The 13271-nt window shown below is 43.1% G+C and overlaps 1 protein-coding gene across 1 annotated transcript in view; it reads left to right on the plus strand.

Moving 5' to 3' along the window:
- Nucleotides 1–13271, plus strand: part of ATP9A (ATPase phospholipid transporting 9A (putative)) — a 1385006-nt gene that overhangs the window by 720793 nt on the left and 650942 nt on the right. The window contains exon 14 of the mRNA XM_069651153.1: nt 5238–5450. Within this exon, the coding sequence (XP_069507254.1) occupies nt 5238–5450 (213 nt within the window). The remainder of the gene's footprint in view (nt 1–5237; nt 5451–13271) is intronic.

Below are 13271 nucleotides of genomic sequence, written 5' to 3' on the forward strand. Positions count from 1 at the left end.
TAAGATGGAGGGGCTGAGCGGCTCGGCAGGTTTGGCCCCTTGCTGCAGAGTGTCTCGCTGCTGATTGGAACTTAAGCCGTTTACCGTTTGGCAGCTGTAACACATGCCTTTGGAAAATGAGTTTGGTCGGTGGCTCAACCCAATTCCTGCTGTGCAAGTGCTTTAACCCACCTACCAAAACAAAATAAAAAAATTCACAGGGATTTTCACACGCCTGGCCCCGAGTCCTCTTCTCCCTGGGAGGGGGGCGGGCTGCAGAGTTCTCAGGTTTCGCAGATCCAGGCCAGAGCTAGCCAGGCACTAGCCTTTATTTGTTGTTATTCTGGGACTTGCACTTTCAGTCTCTCCCATTTTAAATACGGCACTACAACTCCCAGAATGAAGTTAACGAATAAACCGCCACTGGACGTCTTTCTCACGCATGGGACGGGAACACGCGAGACCTCTGCACCCAGGGCCGGGATTGTGGGCGACCTTGTGCTTCTATTTCTGCGCCCAGGCAATGTGCATCCTGCGTGTGCAGAACTAGTTTTCGGCAGATGTTGGCGTTCCTGTGTTTTGCGTGCATGATGCTGCAGTGACGACACTTCCCCCTTGCTCCCATTTTGGCAGTGGTCAAAATGTGGGTTCCTCTCCCGTCACCGACTTAAGCCACGTAATGCGAAACTTACAGCTCTAATGCTCGCCTTGCACCAACTGCAGGGTGTTGTGATAGTGTCATTTAGTTGGTGTTGTCTTTCTATTTCCATATAACGTGTTTGTATCAACAATCCCCCTGAATTCAGAGCATTGTGTGCTTAGCGAAGTTGAGGGAACAGCTGAAAACCATAAAACGTGTTCTGTCATTACGTCTCTGCCTTACATATAAATTAGAAAGTAGTAATGACTCGTTATTGTACTGGTATCTATTATTTGCATTGTTAACCTGTAATATGTGTTTCTTATTTTGAGTGCAGTGTGCTATACTTCTTGGGTAATATTGATTCATTTAAACTGTAGTTCTGATTCATTGCTCTAATTATTGTTTCCATACTGTGCCCTTTGGCCTGGAAGTGAAACTCATGTCCTCTTGACACCAGAGGTCAACAGAGCAGGAAGCAGGACCACCACATGCCCTCACTGTGACCAGTTTAATTTAGTAATTCTATAATTACCCGAGAGTTTCTATGCTGCTACTAAAAATAGTATTAAGCATTTAATGAAACCCATTTTTCGGGTTTCAGGAGGACGGACCATCTGTATTTACTTTTCTGAACCATGTCATGGAAATGAACCCCTAATTCTCTGTTAAATATCGGATTACTCTTGTTTTTTCTAGAAAAATGCGCTCCTGATGGAATCGGCATATGAACATTTTATGAAACCTTTTTTTGTTACCGCAATTGCATAAGTGTTTGTCATTTGTTCCGCCTTTGCAAAGGCAGTACCTAACATAGGAATGTTTATTTTTCATGTAGCTTTTTTTCATCACATTTTTCTAATTTGAAGCGGGTTAGAATTTCTGCGAAAGATTACAAATCTTAAAAGTTAATGTTAAAGGACATTTGTACCACACACTATCACCACCAGAGTGGTCCCCTAACGCTCTGGCGGATCTGAGAATGAAAGGGGGAGGTGGTGGGGTGGGGGCGGGAGGGGGGGGGTGAGTTAGTGGAACCTAGTGGGAAAAGTGCTTTTCAGTTGGTAGCCCGTCGTGTTCTGGTGTGCAAGGCTATGTGCGATTTGTTTTGTTGTTGCAGTGTAGGGAAGCTTGTGCGGTTTGCTGTGCTTTAGGGCTGTGGTTGTGTTTGTTAGAGTTTGAGACGTGTATGCAGAATGGGCAGATTGTTAGTGGGTTGGTTAGTGTTCTCGCTATCTAGATGGGATACTTGCTAGTTTCCAAATTCTTTCTAGATTTGGTTGTGTGAATATCTCCACATTTCTGTCTAGATGCGGCACTAATATTCACAAAGCTGTCTAGATGTGACGCAAGCTAATAATTACAATCCTGTCTAGATGTGACGCAAGCTAATATTCACAATTATATCTAAATGTGTCACTGGCTAATATTCACAATCCTGTCTATATGTGACGCAATCTAATATTCACAATTATATCTAAATGTGTCACAGGCTAATATTCACAATCCTGTCTAGATTTGACGTAAGCTAATATTCACAATTATATATCTAAATGTGATGTAGGTCGATATTCAAAATCGTGTCTAGATGTGACGCAAGCTAATGTTCACAGTCCTGTCTAGATGTGACACAATCTAATATGCGCAATTATATCTAAAAGTGGCACTGGCTAATACTCACAGTCCTGTTTAGATGTGACGCAAGTTACTGCTCACAATCCTGTCTGGATGTGACGCAAGTTAATATTCTCAATCTTGTCTAGATGTGACACAAGCTAATACTCGCAACCTTGTCTAGATGTGACGCAAGCTAAAACTCAGAATCCTGTCTAGATGTGGCATAGGCTAGTATTCAAAATTATGTCTAGAAGTGACGCAAGCCAATACTCACAACCCTGTCTAGATGGGACAAAAGCTAAAACTCACAATATTGTCTACTCACAATCCTGTCTAGATGTGATGCAAGTTAATATTCTCAATCCTGTCAAGATGTGACACAAGCTAATATTCACAATCCTGTCTAAAAGTGGCACTGGCTAATACTCACAATCCTGTCGAGATGGGACGCAAGTTAATATTCACAATCCTGTCTAGATGTGGCATAGGCTAGTATTCACAATTCTGTCTAGAAGTGACGCAAGCTAATATTCACAATCTTGTCTAGATGTGACACAAGCTAATAATTACAATCCTGTCTAGATGTGACAAGATGTGACAGAAGCTAATACTCACAATCCTTTCTAGATGTGACAGAGCTAATACTCACAATCCTGTCTAGATGTGACGCAAGCTATTATTCACATTTCTGTTTAAATGTGGTACAGGCTAATATTCACAATTCTTACGTGTAGAGGGCGCCCTTGCATAGAAAATATAGCAAGCATTTGAAAACACAATGTTCTTACTGTATCATAGGTGTAATGCCTACAATTGTGCCTGTGCTTACAGGGCTTGGTATTGCACACTGCTGCAATAAGCATGCTCTTTAAGCACTGTGGCAGACCTGAAAGAAGTGTCTGGGTTAATTTTGTGGGAAAATGGGGGGAACGCTCAAAACGTTTGCTGTTGTGTTGCTGGGTGCAGTTCGGTGGAGCGTTACATGCTCCTACTCTAGGTAGAACATTTAAAATATTAAACAAAAGCCTTCTAGTTTCTTATAGTTGGATTGCAGATGTTTTTTGATGGACAATGTTACTCACATACCAACGTATGCCGACTTTTGCGCTTCATTAGCAAATACTCCGAAAGTATGAACCTGCTTCCTCGTGTGGAGCAGTCTCGTATTCACACTAAAACATGGCAACTTGATTTACGCGCCAATAAAACGGCATTATATGTGGTGGCATGCTGGTGCCGCACACTTTACCAGTCACCCTGGCCACGACCCCCCAACCTTTCCAGTCTGGAAGTCTATGGGAAGCAGTCGAGGCTCTATTGCGTCACAGGCGCTCCGGCCCGCCCGCCCGCCCCTTAATGGGAGGCATGCGCCAGGGGATCCGTTTGGTTGATGCTGGCTCCGGCCCCTAACCCGCTCACCTGACACATTCTCGTCTCCACCTCTTTCCCTCGACGCCAAGCAATGAGTCCGACTTCATTGGGACTGACGCTCACGTTTTGCTCTTCAGCCCCTTCGGCGTTGTTGGTGGCGCTCATTGTTTTGTCCGCTTTTTTAGCTATGCAGGTGGAGCTCTCGTTATATTTGTTGGACCCTTGAGCTTTGTGGAGTTGCCACATATGTTGCGTTTTCAGCCGCTTCATTTTTGTTAGTGGCGGTGCACATGTGCTTTTCAACTCCTTTACATTTGGTAGTGCTGCTGCTGACGTTGTGTTTTTTGCCCTCTTTCGTTTTATTGCTTGTGGTGGCTCACTGTGTCTCTTTTGACCCCTTAAGCTTTGTTGGGTCACACATTGTGATTTTTAGCACCTTTTTCCTTTGTTCTTGGTGGTGCACACATTGTGATTTTTAGCACCTTTTTCCTTTGTTCTTGGTGGTGCACACATTGTGATTTTTAGCACCTTTTTCCTTTGTTCTTGGTGGTGCACACATTGTGATTTTTAGCACCTTTTTCCTTTGTTCTTGGTGGTGCACACATTGTGATTTTTAGCACCTTTTTCCTTTGTTCTTGGTGGTGCACACATTGTGATTTTTAGCACCCTTTTCCTTTGCTCTTGGTGGTGCACACATTGTGATTTTTAGCACCTTTTTCCTTTGCCCTTGGTGGTGCACACATTGTGATTTTTAGCACCTTTTTCCTTTGTTCTTGGTGGTGCACACATTGTGATTTTTAGCACCTTTTTCCTTTGTTCTTGGTGGTGCACACATTGTGATTTTTAGCACCCTTTTCCTTTGCTCTTGGTGGTGCACACATTGTGATTTTTAGCACCTTTTTCCTTTGCCCTTGGTGGTGCACACATTGTGATTTTTAGCACCTTTTTCCTTTGTTCTTGGTGGTGCACACATTGCGATTTTCACCCCCTTTCAATTTGTTCGTAGTGTCAACCGATGCTTTGTTTTAGGTGGAGTGTAAAATGCCAAACATGACAAATATATAATAGCTTGGATTGCTAATATTTAGAGAAACTTCCAGTCTTTGGCCATTATTTATCTCCAAACGTTTCTGACGATGTAAAGCATATTTAAGAAAAAGATACCAAAAAAGCTGAAAAGGAAATTATTCAGGTAGAAACTGTCATGGGGCCGGCACATTAATTACAAAAGTCAGTCGTTGCTGTCCTTGTAAAAACGGATTGATAGAAACGATTTATCTATTTTGCCAGATATGAGTGATCTGTGAAAACAACGTTAACACTGTGTTCCGAGTAAGGGCAGCATTAATGCTGTGTCTTAAGCGCTGAATTATACTGGGACGAATGCGAAAAACGGAACGTGCAGTTTTCCAGAGTTTTAACCATGTAAAAACTAACATTGTTTTCCGCTTAAATGAATTGTAAGACGTTCTTGTGTCAATAGGATACGCATTTCAAAATCGTGTGATCAGTTTGCCGTCATATGTAGGTGGAACCATGCATGTATTAAACTAATTGTCATATAAGGAGAATTTGGTTTACTATTTCTCTGTGGTTTGGTGTTATAACTTGCTTCTGTTTTTAAATCTAGCCATCTCAAGATCCGCCAGCTTTGAAAGGGCCCACGCTGGCTACCAAAGTACGGAAAACCATGAGCAGCCGGGTGTACGAGGCAGTGAAAGCCATCGCCCTTTGCCACAATGTCACGCCAGTCTATGAATCCAACGGCGTCACCGATCAAGCGGAGGCCGAGAAGCAGTATGAAGACTCGTGCAGAGTTTACCAAGCCTCCAGTCCTGATGAAGTGAGTCCTACATACTGTTGGGGGAGCATCAGTAATTAGAAGGTTTGCGAGTGACCAGGGGGTGTTGCTAGGTCTGGCAAAGATCTGGGGCTACGCTAATGTCAGGACTCGGGGCTAGCTAGCATTTTAGTTGTAGCCCCTGAGGTTCTATCTGGGGCTACAACCAGAAGACCTGGGTCTACAGCCCCGCCCAGCACTCCCCTAGCAACGCCTCTGTTTGTGACTCTATAATGCAAACATTATTGGTATTTTGAAAGATTTCAAACGCCTCCAACTAAGGGAGTTTCCTATCAACGGATTGACATGATGGATTAGCTGTGAAGTCTGTGTCGTCCTCCCTGTCGCTCAAACTGCAGAATATTCCGATTATGTTTGGCCAATTGTACATCTAGGTAATTTAGCCAATTAGAGGGCAGTAAGGTTCCCGTTCACCTGATTATGCAGATTTTTGGGCATGCAGGCAAATGAGGTGCACAGGGTGCTTTAGCAATTTATGGGCAGGAATGCTGGGTTTACAGATAATCCAGGCCCAGCTTTGTTCCCCGTACACATCTAGCATATATTGCATCAATTATTTTGAGTTCTTCTTCAGGGGGAAACCAGGTATGGAATTTGCATATTGCAGTCCTTCAGAGAAACGTACACCTTCCCCCCTACTCCAGATCTAGAGATAAAAACTCAATATTCCAACACGTTTTTCTTGAAACTTATTTTTTTATATAAATTGCTAGTTATAAATACAGCATATCCTAGCACTGTTAAGACTGTTCTTTGGAAATCCCAATAATTTGGTGAATGGTTAATTTCAGGCACTGGGAATTTTTGTGATTTATCTAGGATCACAGAGCTTGGTTAATTGAGAGCGCAGAACTAAAACTCAGTTCTTGCTCCAAAGTTAGCAGCTTATCCTCTAAGCCACATTGTGCAGTATTTTCTGCCCACGAAAAGGAAACTGTGTTTGGCTGATAGAAGCCTGACAAGTGAAGAACCTAGAACACTTACTTGGAGCCACAGACAGAAAGGCATTATTAATTTCCAACTGCCTCATCAAAATGCTGGTCCGGAGAAAGATTTCAGAAAAGGTAGCAGGCCCTCCTCTCCAGAAAGAACATGGCATGATAACTTGTTCTGAGGTGAGAGTTTGCACCACACACTTTTTACTCACTGTACCTTTCACAGATGGGAAATACCATTTGCATATCTCTTTGTCCCGCCCACATGGCAGTCCAGCACCGAAATGCTATGGCAATTCCTCTCTAAACAAGAGTACCAACAGCAACCCCATACTCGTGTTTCAGCCTTGTTGGGCCTCATCAGTGAGGTGAATTTTTTGATGCCCGCATGTTCAGCATTCATAGAACCTGGAACTTCTGGGGGAGGCTTGGGGTGTGCAAAAGTTCCGGGTTAGGCAGTTGCTGGATGAGGGCTGAGCTGAGAGGTGACTGCTCAGGACCTTACTAAATACATAAGTTTACTTTTATGGTTATGCCTCCTAAAGTTCTTATCTTAACACTGCCCTCATGGTTCCATTGGGAGTTACTGAGTACCTTTATTGTATTATAAGTAAAGGAAAAGTTAGTCTGGTCTTTTTGTTTTAGAGGGTAATGATGATGTACAGTAATATTCTTTGAATGGTTATGAAATGGTTCTATGCCAATTTCTGCTTATATTTTAAATGATTGTATTGCTATTTTATTTCTGAGTTTGTTAAAGGCTTTATTGTCAACAACAATGAAAAAGGGAAACTTAACTGTCAAACTGAAGGACTCAGAAGCATGTCATTATTTGCCATAGATTTAAATTGGGAATCACGTTTTTCCTATTAACTTTGGAACAGTGATACTAATAGAAATGGGACATGTATCATTGGAAAACCTATAACAAGGCCGATCTGGTGGTGTCATTTTCATTCAAATGCGATTATGGCTCCCCAGGAAATGTTACAGGGCAGAGATTCAGGGTGGTATTAGCTTAGTGAATTGTGTAACTGTATATAACGTTTGTGGATCCGGACTTTTATCATTTGTCTGAGATTCATGGAATACTGTAACACAACCTGCAATCTTGTGCCAAAACAGGAGTCACTTTATGAAGTCTACCATGATTAGATTAATCTAAATAGGTATACCATTTAGCCCTTATTTGTAAAATTAAGTTTTGTCATGCAGGACTTTTTGAGAAAATAAATGTACGTGTAAAAATGTAAACCCCAGTGGGTATATTGATACTTGCCCTAAACTAAACCTCATAGCTCCAGAATCCTATCCACAAAGAGAGGCTAGGCCTTTTTGGGGGTTGGGGGGGGGTGTTGAGGGGAGAGAAGAGAGGGCCGTAGGTGTTGAATTAAAATCGAGAATGAAAAGCTGGTACCTCCTAATTTTAACAGTTTGGGGTTGTTGTGCAGAGGTTATAAGGTGTTGCACAATGGGAAGAAAAGGAGAACTGCCTGGGAAATGTAAGAGAAGGATTGACTGAAATCATCTGGGTGGATCTGCAAACCACAAGGAAAGAGGCAGATGCTGGGATCTTTGCAAGGAGATCCAAATGGAGTAATGAATGCTGGTGGCTTTCAATGACTAAAGTGCCTGACTAGACCACTGAGAGAGGGTCCATAAATGTTGATGTATTTCCTGAGCATCAAATGTAGAGACATTCTATGCAAGTAATTTGCCTAATAGAACCAAGTGTGTTGGGAATCCGTTTGAGTTAATACCGTCCCCTTAATGAGTGGGTGGGGGAAAACTCAGTAGACCCTTAGCATTTTATTAAACAATAATTTAATTAATTCCCATATAGCCAAATTACACAAGATGATTTTGTTGAAATTCGAAATCAGCAACATTGTTCCAGTGTGGATATAGTCTGTAGAATTATTGGGTACTCATATTTAGTTTTGCAAACCCCAAAATTCTCTAACTGTTCACCAATCCTCAGAACTTGTCTTTAAGCAGAGGGGTGCTGAATGCAAACTGACTGTCTGGGTGTTTGACGTTGAGGCAGAAAGGTGTCTTGCTAAATGAAATAAAGTGAAGTCCCTCATTGAAATGTTCACTCTCTGCAGAGAGTGAGAAAGTGACTCCTGGTAGAAGAGATTCTGCATTGCATAGGGGTGAAGGAAGAAGGGTGGCATAGATCAAAAGCGCTATCAAGTCGGGTGTGCTTTCAAAACTGCTAGCAATATACAATATACATGTGTGAAATTGCTTTTGAAAATAGAAAAATGTTGATTTGATTTAAATTTAAACTTCATCAAGGCTTGCCAATGCTCATGATCTTGTAAAGTTCCAAGGCACTATGTAAAGTTCCAAGGCACTATATAATGTTCACATTAAGGGATTTCTGTGTGTGATAGTTTGAAAGGTTTATTTGACCTGTGTTCTATTTCCATGAGACCCTAAAGTGGAAACACACATGTGGTGTAATTTTAGAATTTCTTTTCAAATTTTTTTTCTTAATTTTGATTCCCAAAATGTGAGTCTTTGTATTGAAGTTTTGAGCCATGGAGAAAGTGGCGCATGTAGTGATTTTTTTTTTCTCCACATATTCATTGGTCATATTGGTTAATAAATACATATTCTTTCTGTATATCAGCCTGGTTCTTGGCTTATCTGTGGCAAAGGGGGAAGGCTTTACGTGGCTCTCTGAGTCATAGACCGGGCTAGACTAAACATAGTATATCGGTGTGGTGCTTTTGATTGGGGAGGGAAGGAAATCCCCATGTTATGAGTTGTTCCTAGATATATCACAACATCATCTACATGGTATACATTCCAATTTGCTTTTTGTTTTTAGATCACTGGTAGTCTCTTGACTCTAAACAAAAACTCACCAGTAGTCTCTTAATTTTAAACAAAAACTCACCACTATCTTATTTCTAGACAGAAATATGGGGGAAAATATAAGTTACTCTTTGGGAGTCCAGGTGACCATAAGACCCTGATATGTTGGCAGTCCTGCTCTTGCCCCGTGGGAGGTATTAGCAGCATTGAGTCATTATCTCCTCTCCGAGAATCTTCCCATACCATAGCATTAATGCATACATCTGCCTGGCAATACATTTGACATGCTGTTAATTTCTTCATACCAACCACATAACTAAAACAATTGGCTAAATGCATCATTCCCAGTTATTTTAGGACTTTGTTTATTTGTTAATAAATAAACCCAGGGGTCTAAACTCTCACCCTGGCTCTTCAACCCATACCTGGAAACATTTGCCCACCGCATTGACATTTTCTGCTCCAATTTTCAGTGTTATGCTGCTGACACTAAACTCATTTTCAGGCTTCCCTCGGCCACCTCTTCTCCTTCTCTTATCTCCGATTGCCTTCCTGCCATTCAGGATTGGTGTGCCGCTAACAATCTCTGCCTGAATGCCAGCAAGATGGAGATCCTCCTCATTGGCACACCTCCTCCCTCCTTTCCTCTCACTCTTTGGCTGGCTTCCTTTGGCCCTCCTCCTACCACTACCTGCGAGGCAAGAACCTTGGATCATCTTTGACTCCACACTTTCCTTCTCTTGCCACATCTCTGATGTCTCTAAAAAGTAAAACTTCCTACTTCACCTCCTCAGAGGTATTCTGCCTTTCCTCTCTTTCCCCCAGAAGCTCACTGTTGCTCGAGCCCTGGTTCTCTCTAGGTTGGACTATTGCAACAGCCTCTTACAAAATCTATCTGCTTCTACTCTCTGCCCTTTTCAACTTACCCAGAACAGGACTGCGAGACTTTTCGTTGGCCTTCTAGCCCTGGGTCTGTATCTCTCCAGCCCTGACATCTCTCCATTGGCTCCCAGTGGATGCATGGATTAAATTCAAAACCCTTTGCATTGTCCACAAGGCTTTCTGGGGCGTGGGTTCAAAATGCCTTCAGCTGTCTCTCCTTAAATACCTCCCCTCTCGAGCTCTTTGCTCTTCTACCTCTAACTCCCTTAGGGTCAGTCGTTTTTCAAAGAAACAAGTTGGGGGTAGATCTCTGTCCGCAGCTGGCGCCTCCCTCTGGAACAGCCTCCCTGCCACTCTGAAACTCGAGGAGAACCATCTCCGGTTCCGGAAGCACCTCATGACCTTTCTCTTTGCTTCTGCCTTCGCCCTTCCTCTTCCCCTGCTGATCTGCTCTCTCTCAGCACTGTGCACCTGGCCTACCCTCTGACCTCCGGGCCCAGGTACCTGCTCACTCTGCCACCCACCTGCATTGCCTCCTGGCAGTACCTTGCACTGGGGTCTGCATCTGTGACCATACAGTCTGCCCCCCTGCACTTACCAGACACACCCTGTCTGTTGCCTCAATACCAGCACTAGCCACTTGCTGGCTGCACTACCACTGTTTGTTGCTTTTTATTATTCATTATGTATCTGTTTTTTTTCGCTTTGCTCAGCACTTTCCACGTCTCCCCCTTCCATGCACTTTTCCCCTTTCCCACTCTTATGCACTCGCACGTTCAAAATGTCACTGGGCCTGGTAAGATCATTGTTTTTTGTTCTCCCTTGTTCCCCTCCCTTGCCTTGTCGCGCTTTGAAACACTTGTGTGCGAGCGTGATACAAATAAAATATCAGTTTCATATTCTAAATACCATTGTGACATATTAGGAGGGAAGTGCCTTGATGGTGTAATTAGCCATGCCATCTGTGTTTTGGCTAATGTATATAGTATGGAGATAGTAAGTGAATAATGAGATTTTGCCCAATGAGATTTATTTTGCAGATTGTATGTACAGTAAGATTTCTGTGTCGAGATTATGGCTGGCTAACATCTGCACAGCTTCATTATTCAGTTTTATTTGCAGTGATATTTTTTCCCAAGGTGTTGGGATTGCAAGTGGCCTCTCACTACAAAAGTGAAATCTTTCTAAGACAATGTGTTAATTGTGTGTTTTTATCCCAGGATAATGGTCCAAGATAGGAAACGGCAGTGGGGCTATTGGGATGATTCCTGGCAGAGGCACTGTTTCGGAATGTTTGACAGCACTTCTACAGAATCCACTGGTCAGCCTCCATGAACAGCTTTTGAGAGGCAGAACAGTATTACCATTTATATTTTGTTGCGTTCGTACATTTTTAGGAGCAATTTCCAGGCGTGATGTAGCATTCGGTTTTCTTTTATTGGATTGATTTCTGCCCCCATCCTCTTGCATCCATCTAAATGGTCTACCTGTTTGTAAACAAGAACATACAATTTACATACGGTATCTAGCAATGACTCGTATGGAGCTTGTTGTGTTTCTTATTTTGCTATCCATTTTCCACTATCCAATCTAAATAGGTAGGCCCTGCTAGGGTTGTCATGTTTCCCTGCACCCGCAGATACTTGCTGTGTCTATGTCAAGTTTTTGCTCTGTCACAACCTCATCCTGCTAAAAACAACAGATTGACAGGTTTTTGTGCTGAAAGTCAGATGTTGTGCTCATAGTCCACTTTTTATGCTATGGATAAACAGAAGATAAACCATCTGTAATGTTATATTTTACTGTGATTGTGCTATGTTCTTGTTAGGGAGAATTTGCCAGAATGGCCCATTTCCCTTACCTTTTGAGTCCCTCAGCAGTTTTGCTGGATTTCTAGGGTATAATTTGTTCACCTGGTAAGCGTGTGAGCCTTTTTCCCCACTCTTACATGTGTTTTGCTGTGTGTTGTACATTTTTATGCTCATGGACTATGGAGTCTCACCCACCCCATAGGCATAATCTTTTTACTGTGTGCCACCCAGCACCTTTAGTGGAGTGACACAGGGTTGTCTTTTCAGACTTCCCACTTTAAACTCCATTTTCTGGGACTGACTGCTGTCTCCCAGAACATGTAAAATTACCATTGACTTTACTAGTCCTTTTAAATTTACAGACCCAGTACAACCTATCTTCTAATAGAGTACTCGAGGGGTTAATAGTTATCCCCTTGTGTCTGATTCTCATGGAACTGTTCCTCTCTCTCAAGATTTGGCTGGTGGCAGTGGTATCTACCATTTTTATTCTTCCGCAGAATATGAAAATAGGCTTTTGGTACCATTTGAGGCTATGGTGGTAGCCTCAAACTCAAACCCGGTAATCCACTTTTATTTTTACTTGGTTGAAGTTGAGTTCTTTTGCCATATTTTTTTGTAAAGGTCTTTCTAGTGTTTACTCTGCGCGCCAAACAAGGTTTGGTTCCTTTGTTCGCCGTCCTTTGGCGGGCTTCTGCACAGAAGCCCCCCCTTAGGCGCCTGAGTGTCTGGGTGGACAGGATGTGATGGAGGGGTTTGAGGCCCCTTGCACAGGGTCTGCTTGGAGACCCAAGTCACACTCTTATTTGATTGGTTAGGTGGCTGCCCTGCCAGGACAGCCACCCTGCTGTGTGATTCTCAGACAGGCTGTGTGAATGGGGGATTTGGTGCATAAAAAGCCAGTCTCTGGGAATGGAAGGCAGAGTCGCCACTGGAACGAGAGAACTAAAGAGAAGCTGAAGGAAGACGACTGCTGCAACTACTGGACACCCGGTGAAGCCCTGCTGCAGGTCCAAATCGCCTGAAACTTCGACGACACAGGAGATCTGCAAGGAATCTTCCTCCCTTGAGCTTGGTGGGAACAACCAGCTCACCAAACACCAGATACCGGTCCTCATCCTGGTCGAATTTAGTGTGCATCGCTGCAGTAGATCGGATAGCCAGTGGGAAGAGAACCAGTTTGTGTTTTAAGGAGCGCACCTTTTATTCGTTCTTTTGCTCCGGTGCTATCTTCTTCCCTGGGCAGTGCAGGACCCTCCAGCTGTCTCCCTTCTTGTCCCCACGACAGAAGCTCCAGGAACTGTGATCCTGCAGGAACTGCCAGGTACAACTGCCTCAGCTACAGCATT

This window comes from Ambystoma mexicanum, chromosome 3p (assembly GCF_040938575.1).
Source record: "Ambystoma mexicanum isolate Mex_15411 chromosome 3p, UKY_AmexF1_1, whole genome shotgun sequence".
NCBI classification, from domain to species: domain Eukaryota; kingdom Metazoa; phylum Chordata; class Amphibia; order Caudata; family Ambystomatidae; genus Ambystoma; species Ambystoma mexicanum.